This window comes from Thermobia domestica, chromosome 14, assembly GCF_964235325.1.
Source record: "Thermobia domestica chromosome 14, izTheDome1.hap1.1, whole genome shotgun sequence".
Taxonomy (NCBI): domain Eukaryota; kingdom Metazoa; phylum Arthropoda; class Insecta; order Zygentoma; family Lepismatidae; genus Thermobia; species Thermobia domestica.
This window is the reverse complement of record NC_137467.1, coordinates 75,748,659-75,763,310: the sequence shown is the minus strand read 5'-3', so window position 1 is coordinate 75,763,310 and position 14,652 is coordinate 75,748,659. Positions and strand designations below refer to the sequence as shown.

Below are 14,652 nucleotides of genomic sequence, written 5' to 3'. Positions count from 1 at the left end.
GAAACAAGAAGTAACAGTGGTGGAAGTGATGCGGTGACTATACCTAACTTAACTGAAAGCCGTCTGGTCAACCATGGTCTTGTATCCAAGGAGTTTGAGTTTGATGCCGGTAGAGCATGAAAATCCCTGGTTCGATTTCGGGTCATGTAAAATTAGTTCAGTTTCTATGAATAGAATAGATAGTAAATAATTTCGGTAAACTGTATGCAAAAGCTAAAAGGCAAGAGTGTAAAATCATATATGACTCTAATACGTGAAGTGAGTTTCTGGCAAGAAGAAAACATATAGGGAGCACTTAGGTTTGTAGATGTACCCCATTGAAGACCACGTTCTCAATATAAATTGACGACTTTTAAAAAGTTTGTAGCCAACAATTTTCCTCTATTAACTTCTGAGACGACGTAGTCTTACGATACAGTCTTCTGTAGGTGCTAAAGGAGGTTAGAACATTAGCGATTGACGTTTAGTTTGTTGCTTATAGTCAGATTTGAGCTCCTATGTTTTGGCGAAACACGAAAATATTAAGTCGTCTCTTAACGGTCTTGAGATAAGTTCGAGGAATACATAGATATACCATAAATACTTTTGTGAAACCTTGCAGGGGCGGATCCAGGGGGGATCAGGGCAATCGCCCCCCCAGAAGAGGAAACTTTCTTATTTTATATATATAAATAAAACCCATCCCAAAGTTTGGAGCCCTTAAAAGTAGCAGTATGACAACCCACCGCTCCCCCAGAAGTCAATCCTGGATCCGCCCCTAGATAATAGAGAAGCAGTCGAATGGAAACCTCAGCTCTATGTTCAATTCCAACAGTTATCTGATGTAATAAGGAAAGTTCTTTATAACTACAGCCCGGATTTATATGCAAAATGCATGTTTATATTAACATGCAGAAACTTATGGAAAGTTTTTTTTTTTCGTTCCGACAGACTTAAGGATTCGTTTCATACGCATATGTTAGCGCATATAAGTGCATATTTTGAGTGAATTTCGATGTGCATGCATGTTTCGTAAACTTTGCAGGATACTGCATATTTCCGAATTTTATTGTTGCATACTAGCATATTTCAGAGTATATAACAAGAAAGTAGATTACATTTAAAGTGAACTAAATCACTTTGTAAACGCAGGTGTAGAAAAAAATTTGTTTTTCAGAAAAATGGCGTTGAGTTTGTTGCTTACAATCCTAGCACTTTCGATTGCTTTCGCGTTCGGTGTTTTTCACATGCACCAGTGACTTTTGTAGATGATGTAGTTGATGTAGAAAAGAACTTTTCGATCAACAAAACGTTTCTCACTGATAAACGCAGAGGGCTTACAGAAGAAAACCTAAGACAATATAACTTAAGCAAGAGAGGTAATTAAGATATTGACAGAAACTTAAATTTTATTTTCTTAGTATATATTTCAGTGCACACGTTAAAATCTTAATGCACATTTTAGTGCATATATTTTTTTATCTTTTTCATGCATGTTTGCATGTATATATCGTGGTTTGTTTGTACATGGAAATCCGGGCTCTATTTATAACTTACCTATGATCGTCAGATTATGAGATCTTTAATCCAGGCATCTACTCAGATATTTTCTCCTGCAACTTTTAACCCGTTTCTGTTGGCATTAATACAAGATTTTGCAACACTGCTCCCTCATAAAGTGGTTTCCATCATCTTCGGTGCATCACCCGCTGTGACCAGCAGTTGATGTGTATCAGCTGGAGTTCTTTTACATTGCCTTACATGTGAATCGTAAAATTGTAATGACCCCTGTATTATAGAGGGGAAAATTACTCAGGAAGCAATCAACGAACCGTTTTTATGTTTTTCTTGAATTACAATCCCTCCTTCAATAGACTGTTTTTGTGGCAATTAGATTCAAGTAATAACAATAATCGTACATGTTGCCGCACAATTAATAAGAGGTACTAAACAGGACAGTTTTATCTTCTAGTTTTATTTAATAGGATTTTTTGTTAATAATGAAAACGGCGATATTGTATTATACACGCCAAATCAATACAAATATATAGTGCAAGAATAAATACTAATTTTCTATCATTTTAGTATTCTTGTTCTATCCTGAAGCCCTCTCGTCACGATATGGTTAGCAATATTATTGATCTATCCTGAAGCTTTGTTGTCAATACGTAATTATAATATTCTTGACCTATCCTGAAACTCTTTCGTGACTATACAATCAAGCCTCTCCCTGATAACAAACATTAATAACAAGAAAACAGAGAATGATAGAAGCACTCGGTCTGAAAACATCGTTTGTATGATACTTTAAGATTTTGCCATAGCCTGTGCTGCCAACTACTGCAGCTGACCGCAGCGTGACAGTCATTTGTTTAAAAATGGCGTCGACGTGTGTGTTGTGGTCAAGGATCTTATAAAATAGAGGATCTGCCCTTATAACAAAATCTTGAAGCCATACGTCATAATTTCACCACTCTTACTCTGCCCACTCCGCCCAATAAGATCGCAATGTTTCGAGCCATTAATCATGGCGGAAACGAAAGTAGCCAATCAGACGATGGCGAAAACGAGAGTAGCCAATCAGACTTGCCGATGCTAGGTTGTTTTTTGGCTTCATTAATTTAATACGATGAAGATACATATAGGCAGATCCTCTATTTTATAACATCCTTGGTTGTGGTATCACGAAACAAAATCTCCCGTCACAGTTCAACGAAAATTCAGGAGAGAGTATGGACAGCAGCACAGCAGCCACCAGATGTTAAGAGCATAAAGGAATGGTATAGACATAGACAGGGCTCCCCCAACACTGGAGTACTGATGTTCGATCATTTCTCGATGAAACTTCTCCTGACCGATGGATGGGGAGAGATGGCCCAATACCATGACCCCCACGATCCTCAGACATAACTCCCGTGACTTCTTCCTGTGGGGGTTACGTTAAATACAGGGTTTACGCGATATCTGTCCGTGATATTGCAACACTCAAAAACAGGATAAGGGTCGCAATAGACCCACAGTGACTCCTGAAATGTTGAGTAACACATGGATGGAAATTAATTATCGCATGAGAATTTCCACTAATGGAGCACATGTGGAAATTCTCTAAATCAGGCAAAATTAAAACTTTTTGAGTTTTCCTATTATTTGCCGCAAACCGCATGCTTCTATCATTAGTAGTTTTCTTGTTATTAATGTATGTTATCAGGGAGACTTTATGTTCACCATGTATACTTAGCAGTATTCTGGATTTATTCTAAAGCTTTTCCTAAAGCAATATTTTCGATCTATTCTGAAGCTCCGTTATAGTTAGCAGTGATATTGATATATCCTAAACTGTAGGATTAGCAGTATTCTTGATCTATCCGGAAGCTGTCTTTCATCACTATGTGGTGAGCAGTAATTCTTAATGTATTTGGTCTAGGAATTAATTCGTGCGGTTGGTACGCACACATTGAAGCTGTAGTACAAACACAAAATACATACATACCTTAAGAAAAATATTGTCCATCGCTAGCCACCACTTTCGCCCATCTGTCAGGCAATGTACGGATTCCGTGGCGAAAGAAGTCCTCATCCTTGGAAGCGATCCAGTCAGAGACCCATGTTTCGATATCTTCTGAAGAAGTAAACCGCTGTCCAATCAAATCGTTGTTCATGCAATCGAACAAGTAGTAGTCCGAAGGAGCAACGTCTGGTGAATACGGCGGGTGGGGTAAAACTTCCCATCCGACATTTTCTAAATAGGTTTTGACCGGTTTTGCGACATGTGGGCGAGCGTTATCATGTTGAACAATAAGTTTATCATGTCTGTTCTCCCATTCTGGTCGTGTTCTGGCCAGAGCTTGCTTCAAACGCATTAATTGTCGTCGATAACGTTCTCCATTCATAGTTTCATCCGGTTGCAGCAGCTCATAGTACACCACACCTTTCATATCCCACCATATGCACAGCATAACCTTTGCACAGTGAATATCTCGTTCTGGTTGTGATGGACCTGGTTCACCTGGTTTCACCCAGGCCTTTTTTCGTTTAGGGTTCTCGTAATGGATCCACTTCTCATCACCCGTAATAATTCGATGCAGAAACCCCTTTCTGCTCTGTCGTTGAAGCAGCAATTCGCAAATGGTTTTTCGTCTTTCAACGTCTCTGTCTTTCAATTCGTGTGGAACCCAATGTGACATCTTTTGAATCATTCCCATGGCTTTCAAGCGTTTGGAGACTGTTGTTTGATAACGCCTAATGCTGCTGCAAGTTGTTCCTGCGTTTGACACGAATCCTGCTCGAGCAATGCTGTCAATTCTTCGTCTTGAAATTTTTGTGGCTGTCCAGCTCGCTCTTGGTCTGCCAAGCCGAAATCACCACTTCTAAACCGTGCAAACCACTTCTGACACGTTCGCTCAGCTAGAGCATGGTCACCATACACTTCCACCAAAATACGATGACTTTCAGTCGCACTTTTCTGCATGTTAAAGTAATGCAGCAGGACACCCCGCAAAAACACTTTATCAGGCACAAATTGCGCCATGTTCACTTAACTACAAACTGGTGTTGTTGACGCTTTAATCCACTGCCCTATACTACGAACGATACGCGATGACAGGGGTTTGCAACACATGTGTGGATACACGGAACTGTGGGACGCTCCGTTCGTTGCGCCATCACTTGTCCACCCGCACGAATTAATTCCTAGACCAAATATTTTTAAGTTTTCTTGTTAGTATATGGTTCACAGTATGCCGCTGAAAGGTAGTTGCGCGACTCGTTGATACATCACTGAATGTTACTTTATACTTTTTCCCGCACAATTATGCACCAAGGCAAAGCGAGATGTGATAATTACATAGATGATGAAAGTGGAATGAAGAAGAAAGTGGGAGGAAGCGGGAGAACCCGTAGGAAACCTATGCACACGGTGTTTATCCACCACAAAGCCCACTACCCGGAAGCTGGGATCGACCCAGGGTTCCCATACATCAGAAATGAGCGCTCTACCACTTAATCACTGTAGCCCCCTTGCTACGTTTCGTATGTCCTTCTAGCCATTTTTCGAAATTTAAAACGAAATTAACACATCACACAACTCATCATACGCAATCACGTCTCACTGAACATAGCACGATCTCAAGTGAATAATAACTCTGTGACGTCATCGTAAAATGTTGGCACATGTACGTGCAATGATTTCGAGCTACAATTAATAGTTCAAAGAATCTGTGAATTAAATGAACAACCATTGCAGTTGTTCAACAAGACCTTCTTTTGGTGTGGCTTTGTGTTCTGGTGTGTTGATTAAAAATGAAATCTTTTGAGTTTTACGTCCCACACTTATGCCGTGCGGGCTAAAGGAAACGATGATGATGAGAAATGAATGAAATGGTGGAATGAAGAAAGTGGGAGAAAACGGGAGAACCCCGAGGGAACCCACGCACACGATGTTTGTCCACCACAAAGTTCACTTGGCGCGAACTGGGATCGAACCAGGGACTCCATGCACCAGAGGTGAACGCTCTGGCACTGAGCCAGCGCGGCCCCTTGTGTGTGTTGATTAAATGAATTTAAAAAACAGAAGTTGAAACATACTATTTGTAATTTGTACTTTGTATTTTGTGTACATTTGTGTACATTTGTTTGCAGCAAATTGAAGTCGATAAAACAAATTGATTTATAATTGGATTGCATTATTCACATCACCTATCCAAAATCAGGCTGTGCTTTACTTTATATATATATATATATATATATATACTAAGGTGCAAATAATATTAGTCAATACGACGTGGACACTAGCTAAAATTGTGTGGGCAGTGCCCATCTTCTACTAGCCTTTATATACATATATATATTTATATTAGATTGTTGCGAAAAAGAGATCATGGGTAAATGCTTGATTCTGTCAGTGTGTTCTGCCTGAAATGTGCACTAGCCCATTTACTTACCGTCAATAATCCAGAACAGCAGAGGGTTTTCCTTGTGTTTCTCTTAAAGGTATAGGAAGAATTGGGAATTACGAGTAGGTGGAGAGTCAGGATTTCGGATCCAAACATATAAAAAGCGAGTAACATGTTCCTTTTAGTAGGCATATAGCCAAGAGCTGGTTCAAGATTCGACTCACTATGAGATAGACTACAAACCCCGAATAGTGGTTCGGATCACATTTTAAGAGAGAGAGGTTCTTCGCAACTACAATCAGTCAATCAAAGAATTGAATATGGTGATACCATTACTGAGATATTTATCCGGAGTAAGACGTGTGACTTACTAGTGTGTGAAGAAACCAATTTCTTAACGGAGTCACTCATGTCGCCAGGTTTCAATTAAAAATGAATTTATCAGCATTATGTCGTTCTTCTTTGCAGAGGATCTCAAGATGAAATTTTCTGACCCAGACGTGCTTATCCGGTCCCCTTTGCTTGTCCTTCCTGGTAAAAATTCCTTGTAACTTCAGCCAGAGCTAAAATTAACTTGGCAACTTGGCAGCATCAGCATCCGACCACATTCAGTCAGTGCAGCTGATGAAATTTCCTATGTCTGTTCGACAAACAACTCGTCCTTCATTGTTGCCAGATTATGTAACCTAAAAATTGCATAGGGAACAATCAAACATTGAGAATTATTCATATAACATGAGTATCTGATATCTTCCACACTGACATATATTGTCAAATGTTTAAGCTTTACACAAACCACGTGTGAATTTAGTTCTGTTGCCTCTGTCCAATCGCCCTTGAATCTAGTTTTTTATTTGTTTGGAAGCTAACCAAAGGAAAATAGGCAATTAAATAGCTTTTATGAACCGGCAACGATTTCGCCTTGAATATTTGAAACAAATGTTATTATTACTACTTCACGGGGAATCGTGTAGCTAAAGAGACATTAATGGTGAATTTTTAAATGTTCGTATATCATCAAAGACGTAAATGTACTTGTTCCAGAGCTTTAGAAACCTGCTTATTTGTTTGCTTCATTTGAGCGTGAAATTTTTCATAGGTTTTCAGTCATAATTGGCATGAGCGTTTTATAAATTAAGAGCGTTACCAGTACCTTCTTTCATGAATATTCTTCTTTTATTTATTCTTTAAATTTATTATTATTTTGAGATGTCAAAGTCTGCATATTTGGCGGCTGTTTTTGAAAATAAAGCTTTTGTAGGTTAGAATTAATTGCTGATGTAATTTCTTTTTTGTCTTTTATGGAATACTTGACTTCGTTTGTCTGATATATGCATATAAGTAAGATATTAAAGATTTGAAATTAAGGCAATCCACTTGTATTAGCAAACCCGGAACACATTCGTTAACAAAAAGGTGTATGTCATAATAATATTCTATGAATTTGTAGACATTAAAGTTGGCGTTGCCCAGGACAGAAATATTTTCCTGTCTTGTAAATTTTGTAAGTTTCTATTATCGAAGAATTCTCTCACGTCTCGTCTTGTTAAATATTTCTCGTCTTGTTCGGAATTTTTACTCGTTTGTTTTTGTAAACTAACATACAAAGTTAGTGCCCTGATTTTTAATGAACTTAAAAAGTTCGTTACTGAATTATCTTTGTCTCTGTGTCTGTCTGTTATTTCCGTATTTTTCAATTTTGAGCCCTCCATTCGGTAGAGGCATCAAAAACTATCTGATAGAAGTCATGGAATTTTTCGCGTCACTCTTACTGTTTCCGAGTTATTAAAAAAAAAATCGGGAGATTTAAGAAGCCATATCTCGGGAACCGTCAGTCTTACACGGAGAAGGCAGACTTTGGTAAATGAACTTCGGGACCATTTTTTGCTAGGTTTTAGTTAACATTTAAAGAGTTAATATTACATTGCTCTCTCCCAGCTTGTAATATTAACTCTTTAAATGTTCACTACCACCTAGCAAAAAATGGCCCCAAAGTTCATTTACCAAAGTCTGCCTTCTCCTTGTTTGGGAGATGATACTGGTGTTGATCAATACCAATATCAGTTGTTGATTCAAGTATGACGTCATTAGTTAATTAAAACAAATAAATTTAATATACAACTTCATATAAATTTCGAAAAAAAAAATATAATAGTTTTTAAGTTCGTTTTGGCAATGCTCTTCGAGCATTGAAAACGGATTTTTCGCTTAATTTTGTCAAGAAGTTACCAGAATCCTTCGTAACGATAGGTCAACGAAAGGTGTGATATATAACATTTGAAATCATGTTTACTATTGGAGTCTGTTGTGTAATGACGTGTATATCTTTAAACGTTGATAAACCCTCTTCATTGTGTTCAGGGGAGGATCCAGGACGGACTTCTGTAGGGGGAGGTGGGTTGTAATACTGCAACTTAGAGGTACTTTTAAGAACTCTAAACTTTAGGATGGGTCTTATTTACATATAAAATCAGAAAGTTTCTTGGAGGGGGGCGATTGCCCCCTTGATCCGCCCCTGATTGTGTTCGTATATTTACTTTATATACTATGAATCATGTAACACTGAAACTGTTAGACATTCAAGACTTGGATGAACATGTCTACGAGATTCGTGAAATGTTTCGTCTCATGTGCAACACTAATGAAAATGTAGACGGGATATGATGATTCATTATAGAGACATGTTGGTCCGTGGTTCGATCCCAACCTAAGTTAGTCTGTGGTAGACAACATTGTATCTTTAAGTTTTCGTGGGGTTCTTTTATTTCTTCCCAAATTCTAATTTCATGAATTCTTTCATGATAATTCACTTCCATTAAATCTGTCTCCTATAGCCTTCAGAGCTTAACTATGGGAAACCTAAACCTAGATATTTTTCGATGTTAATGAGCTTCTATATACGAGTACGGTTATTAACACAGAAAAAATAATTTATATTGAAGTATTGTAAGCTTTAGTCTTCTGTAATTGATTTTCTTACAGAAAGATTTTTTTTAATAACACACTTATTGACGTTAGACCTTATAAAAAGGAAACTTTTTCACATGGTGGATCTTTTGAAAGATTTACTAATCTTTTATTTTCTATATCAAAGGTATTTATTAATTACAAAATAAAAGTTCTGTGCACCGGACCCCAGGATATGGATTCAATGTATTTAGTCACACAGAATCCAAATTTCGAAACCTCAAAAAAATCGGTCATGTCAGTTTTTTGTTATGGATGCAATACTTGAGCGATTTCGGATGGGGAAGATACACGTATTACAACTATGAAAAAAAAAATGTACAGCGGACCCCACGGTACGGATTCGATATATTTTGTTACACAGAATCCAACTTTCAAAGCTCCAGGACGATTGACAGGAGTGCCAATATTTTTTGTGGGCGAAAAATGTATGTCCTTCTTATCTAAAATTGCTCAAATTTCTCGCCCATAAAAAATTGACACGGTCAATCGTCCTGGGGTTTCGAAAGTTGGATTCTGTGTAACAAACTACATCTAATACATATCCTGGGGTCCGGTGCACAGAACTTTTATTTTATTTTATTTTATTTTTATTTATTTATTTATTTATTTATTTATTTGGATTGCTCAGTTACTTGTATCCTCCCTATTCAAAATCATTCAAGTTTTCGCCCATAAAAAATTGGCACGATCGATGTTTCTGGAGTTTCGCAATATGGATTCTGAGTTACAAAATACATCAAATCCATATCCTGGGGTCCGGTGGACAGAACTTTTATTTTATTTTATTTTATTTATTTATTTATTTATTTATTTATTTGTATTGCTGAGTTACTTGTATCCTCCTTATCCAAAATCGCTCAAGTTTTTCGCCCATAAAAAATTGACACGATCGATGTTCCTAAAATTTCGGAATATGGATTCTGAGTAAAAAAATACATCGAATCCATAACCTGGGGGTGTGGTGCACAGAACTTTTATTTATTTATTTATTTATTGTATGTGTGTGGCTGTGTTATTAATTGAATTAGAGTCCAGCTATTTTTATTTCAGTTCTTACATTATTATTACGTCACTCTTCGATGTAGTGTTTACTGGGATAGAAGATTCTTCTTCCTAATATAGGATATAAGTTCTACTAAAAGTGTGTTTAAAGTATCTTGCCTAAAAATCGTGCACCTCTCTGTCACTTGCGAATTAGGACTGAAACCGATAATGATTTGGTCTTATAATGCTAACGTAATCGCATAAAGAAGATTCCATTAAAAAAAAAAGAAAACAAAAACAAAAACATCGTTTCAAAAGTACATATTATCGCCCTGCTGGTACTATATCGTCGCATGCGAACCAGAGGAACGTAACTTCATTTTCGTAGGTTTACAGGCGAGAGGGCAAAAATATTATTTTCTTAGAAAGATGTGTTTTTAATAAGATGATAATTGATCTACATTCCAACAGATGATCGACAAGGAGAACAGATGGCGTTACGTTCCATTTACACCAAATGGGGCTTTCAAAATAATGTCTAAACATAAAGAAAACGAAAACCGCATTTTTGGAGTTACGTTCCTCTGGTTTTTATGCAACGATATAAATTCTATCTAGATACAACCAAGCCAAAGAATTTTAATTCTGACACGTAAGGACAGGACAACGCCTTTATAATGTGAAAACAAAATACTGAATAATTTTCAGTATTTCGTTTGAGGTTTCCGAAATCATGCGTAGGCTAATCAAAGTAGTTTTTAGGATGATCTTAAAATAGTTATTTCCGTTTGTCACATCATCTTGTATCCTCTGCCAGGGTCACCTAAAAATAAAAGACAATAAATCTATCAGCGGAGTTCTGTAAGGTGCCAGACCACGGAATACAATGTGGCATACATATAGACAATAGTGTTAATAGTGAATCTTGTAATTACTGATACGGCCAGGACTTCAGAGATAACCTCGATCGCCATTCTGGAATATTTATATTTTCGAAACGTAGAGGATGCTTCCAGTAATGATTTGTTCACGAAGTTAATTTGTGAAATGTTTACTAAATATTCTTGGTGCACTAGATACAATACCAAGATTCCCAAGGATGTCCTTCATCAGGGGTGCCAATCCCACCCCCAAAGTCTGTGACACCAATCCCCCCTAAATTAACAAAGTATCCCCCTCATATTTAATTTTATATCTCTTCCTATCACAACACGTGAAATCTTTGTTAAAAAGGAAAAAAAATGACTCAATACTCACATTGTAATCACACAAACTTTAAATTTAAGTGTACTTTATTTCAACGTATATATAAAATTGCATAATTCCAAAAATTACACCAAGTTACACAAGTAAAAGTGAATAACAAAAACATTGAACTTAATTAATCTAACGTTTTAACAACAATTCTGGGGGGAATTTGATTATATTTGTTATATGGTTCTGTGTTCAATCGAGAAAAATCAGATTACAAGGCAGAAAAACATCCATTAAAATGGTTATGGTATTATGGCATGAGGGAGAAAGAGGGGAGCAGGAAGGTATAATAATGTAAACATTGACTGAGACAAGTTTTTTTAGTTTTTTTTTGTCTGCGTGAAATGAGGCAATTTTGATTTTTACATTAAAAAATTCCCCCAATAATTTTTAATGACGCCATTGTGGGCACCCTTGTCCTTCATTATACAACGCAATTGCCAGGGTGGTTCGAACTAAATCTGTATTATTGAGTTAACACTTGTCGTCTAGTTGAAGGCATTTATCAAGTTTATTATATTTCGGTGCCTCCTATAGAAGACATAGACGCTTTAGCTTGTATCACATTCTTAAATCCTCTTTTTTATGTTCAAGATTACGAAACAGAAATTTTAGCAATTGCGCGTAATGTTATCTAATGTCAATAATTTATTACAGTTGAGAATTGTTCGAAAGTATCTTATGACGTTCTAGTTTAGGTAACTACTATCGTAGCAAGTAAAAATATTCATACATTATGGAATTGTAATTTGAAATTGTTCTGTGGTCTTCTACTGTTAAAAATGAGGTTTTTCTTAGAGTTTTTCACAAATATTAGGTTGTTTATCAATACGGAACAAATACAAAACTGTGTACTTTTGCAAAGCATTGTAATGTATGTTTATTATTATTATTATTTGTATATTTCTTTTAATTTGTATACATATTGATGAATTCCTTTAAATGAAAATTAAACCAATTTACATTCTTCCAGAAATGCTGTATTAAGAAATTAACTGTTTTGACTTAAATTTTATTTTAAAAACCAGCTTGAACATTGGAAATGTGCATATTTTATCTTTCTGAAAAGGGACTTACTCTGCTTAGTTTACAATCAACTTATATTTCATTATATACTTTCATATTGCTTTTTCTGAGTCTGTTGTAAATGATTGCATATTGATATTTTTGCCTAAGATATGTTCGCAGCACCGGAAATAAAGTTGTTCTTACTATATTTTAACGTTATCGTTGCCATGTGTCATTATACTGATGACTCCAATATTTCTTATACTTGCAGGTTCATGCAAAGCACGAAGAGAAGTCAGAAAGCAAATCCGTGTATCGGGAATACAATAGGGAATTCTTGCTTCCCAAGGGAACCAATCCAGAAACCATTAAGTCTTCTCTCAGTAAAGATGGAGTCCTCACAGTTGAAGCACCACTGCCAGCCCTTACAGCGGGGGAGAAGTTGATCCCCATTGCACAGAATTAGATCTCTCAACCACCTCCCCACCTACAACTGAGGATAAAGTCTTTTTGAAAGTCAACTGCTGATCAAAATTTTTCAGAAGAAAATAAACACCGCGTATTAAGAACGTTAGGCAGCGTTACACCATCATCAGAAAAAAATATGTGTAACTATAGTAGATTTCTGTATATTTCTTAAATAGTGTACTTTTTGTGTATGCTATTTTAACACTCAAAAATTTTGTTTATTTTATGTGCAGCTAATATCTCGGACCAACATTCATATATTTTTATTATCATCACAATTAATTAATTGTGTATGCTTTTCATCCTCTTTTTTTGTAATTAATATAACAAATTTTGCGTTAATAATTGTTTAAATGCCTTTCTTTCCCTAGTGAATTAATTCCTTTCAGAAGAATTTTTACCGTATTAGTCAGTAGAACATATTTATAGTACAGAACAAAAACTGTTATAGTCAGTGAGATAAATTTTAGTGTGTTTATATAAACAATAAAAATGAAACTAAATATTTTCAGTGTTAGAGCTTTCTATGTCAGAAAACAGATTTAGTTTGAATTTGTATCTGTTTTAATACAAGCAGTTGATTTCAAACACAATACATAATCATTTTTTATAAAGTCAAAACTGATAGAAAATCTTCGAGATGTTTATACCAATAATATTACTTATTAGATAATAGTAAATAAGTAGGTGTTTTAAAATTTAGAATGACAAAATATCAAGCTATTTGTTGATGCCTAGAATAACCAGTGAAACATTTTCTAAAGTTTTTTATAATGCAAGAGGTGAAAAAAATATTTTAGTACTCATAAACACTGCAGAACATAATTTTGTAAATTTTGTAGTTACTGTGAGATTGGACATCAAGCGTGTACTATATGGTTTGAAATTGTTAATGCACATTTTACATTTGAATATTTCAGGTCAATAAGTTTCGTTGCAGTTTCAAGTTCATAATTTTAATTTTATTACAGGTTATTTGGGAAACATTTACCTTTCTTAACAACTCAGACTAACGAAATGTGTACCTACTCGAAAACAGTAGCAGTAAATAAAATGTGTTAAGAGTGATCAGTTATGACAAATGGTTTTAGTCAAACGCACTATGGACATTAGAAAGTTCATGATATTTTTGTGTTAAAATGGAAAACCCAGTGTTGCTCGGGCTTGAACACTTTTCCTTCAATGTAAAGACTTGTGTGTCCAAAATATCCACGGTGTTATTATTAGTAGTGTTGTTATGCATTGCATGCAACTTTTTTTTTAAAAAAATGTATTTAAAAAATATTGTAATGCTTCTAAAAAGTATGGATTTTATGCGTATGTGCTTGAATTTCAAATGGGCTTTAATTTTAAAAACAGACTTAACAAGGGGATGAAAAGTAAATAACAGGTTGTAGTAAAACAATACTCGTGCACATTAAATAATATGACTGCCGCTTTGGAAATCTTTGTATGTATACACTGTAATGTTTAGAAAGAAAAATCAATAAGATGATATTATTGTGATTTTACAGTAATATAATTCCAGCTGTAAAAAAGAAATCACATCACAATTTAATTTTTTTTCTTATAAAATACTCACAGTGAATTTATTTTTTTGTTTGGTTATGTTATTAATTTTATTGTAAAGTGATGTGCAACTTTGTTTGTATTGAATTGCTATACGTGTTGGATATTTTCAAAAAAAATATATTGAATAAATGTGAAATTTATCTAATGTCATGCGTTTATTTATTATGTATTTAATCCTAAAATTCTATCTCCGTATCATGTTTCAAAATTTTTCTGTACTTTTACATATAATAGTGGCATAACTGAAAATGAATCGATTTCTTTATTCACGGAAGTAATGGGTGAAACTCCTTTTCAGACATTTGACATCACGTGAGATAATCTTCAACAAAATTCGGACTTCAGTCGAAGACGAGGACCGGAATGAAGAGAAACAGTAATTAACCAAAAGCAGCGAAACGAAACATATACACAATAAAATACAAAGGTTTCAACATTTTATTCGTTTACCATACCAGTTGTGCTCTAGATACCATGCCAGATTTATTATACATAATAAGTATACCAAGCAAATATCAATAACATG

General features: G+C 35.3%; 1 protein-coding gene across 2 annotated transcripts in view; it reads left to right on the top strand.

Moving 5' to 3' along the window:
- Nucleotides 1-14,271, top strand: part of LOC145670038 (alpha-crystallin B chain) — a 122,031-nt gene extending 107,760 nt beyond the window's left edge. For both annotated transcript variants that reach the window (XM_081738383.1, XM_081738384.1), the window contains one exon: nucleotides 12,358-14,271. In XM_081738383.1, the coding sequence (XP_081594509.1) occupies nucleotides 12,358-12,552 (195 nt within the window). In that variant the 3' untranslated portion in view covers nucleotides 12,553-14,271. The remainder of the gene's footprint in view (nucleotides 1-12,357) is intronic.
- Nucleotides 14,272-14,652: the final 381 nt, after the last annotated feature.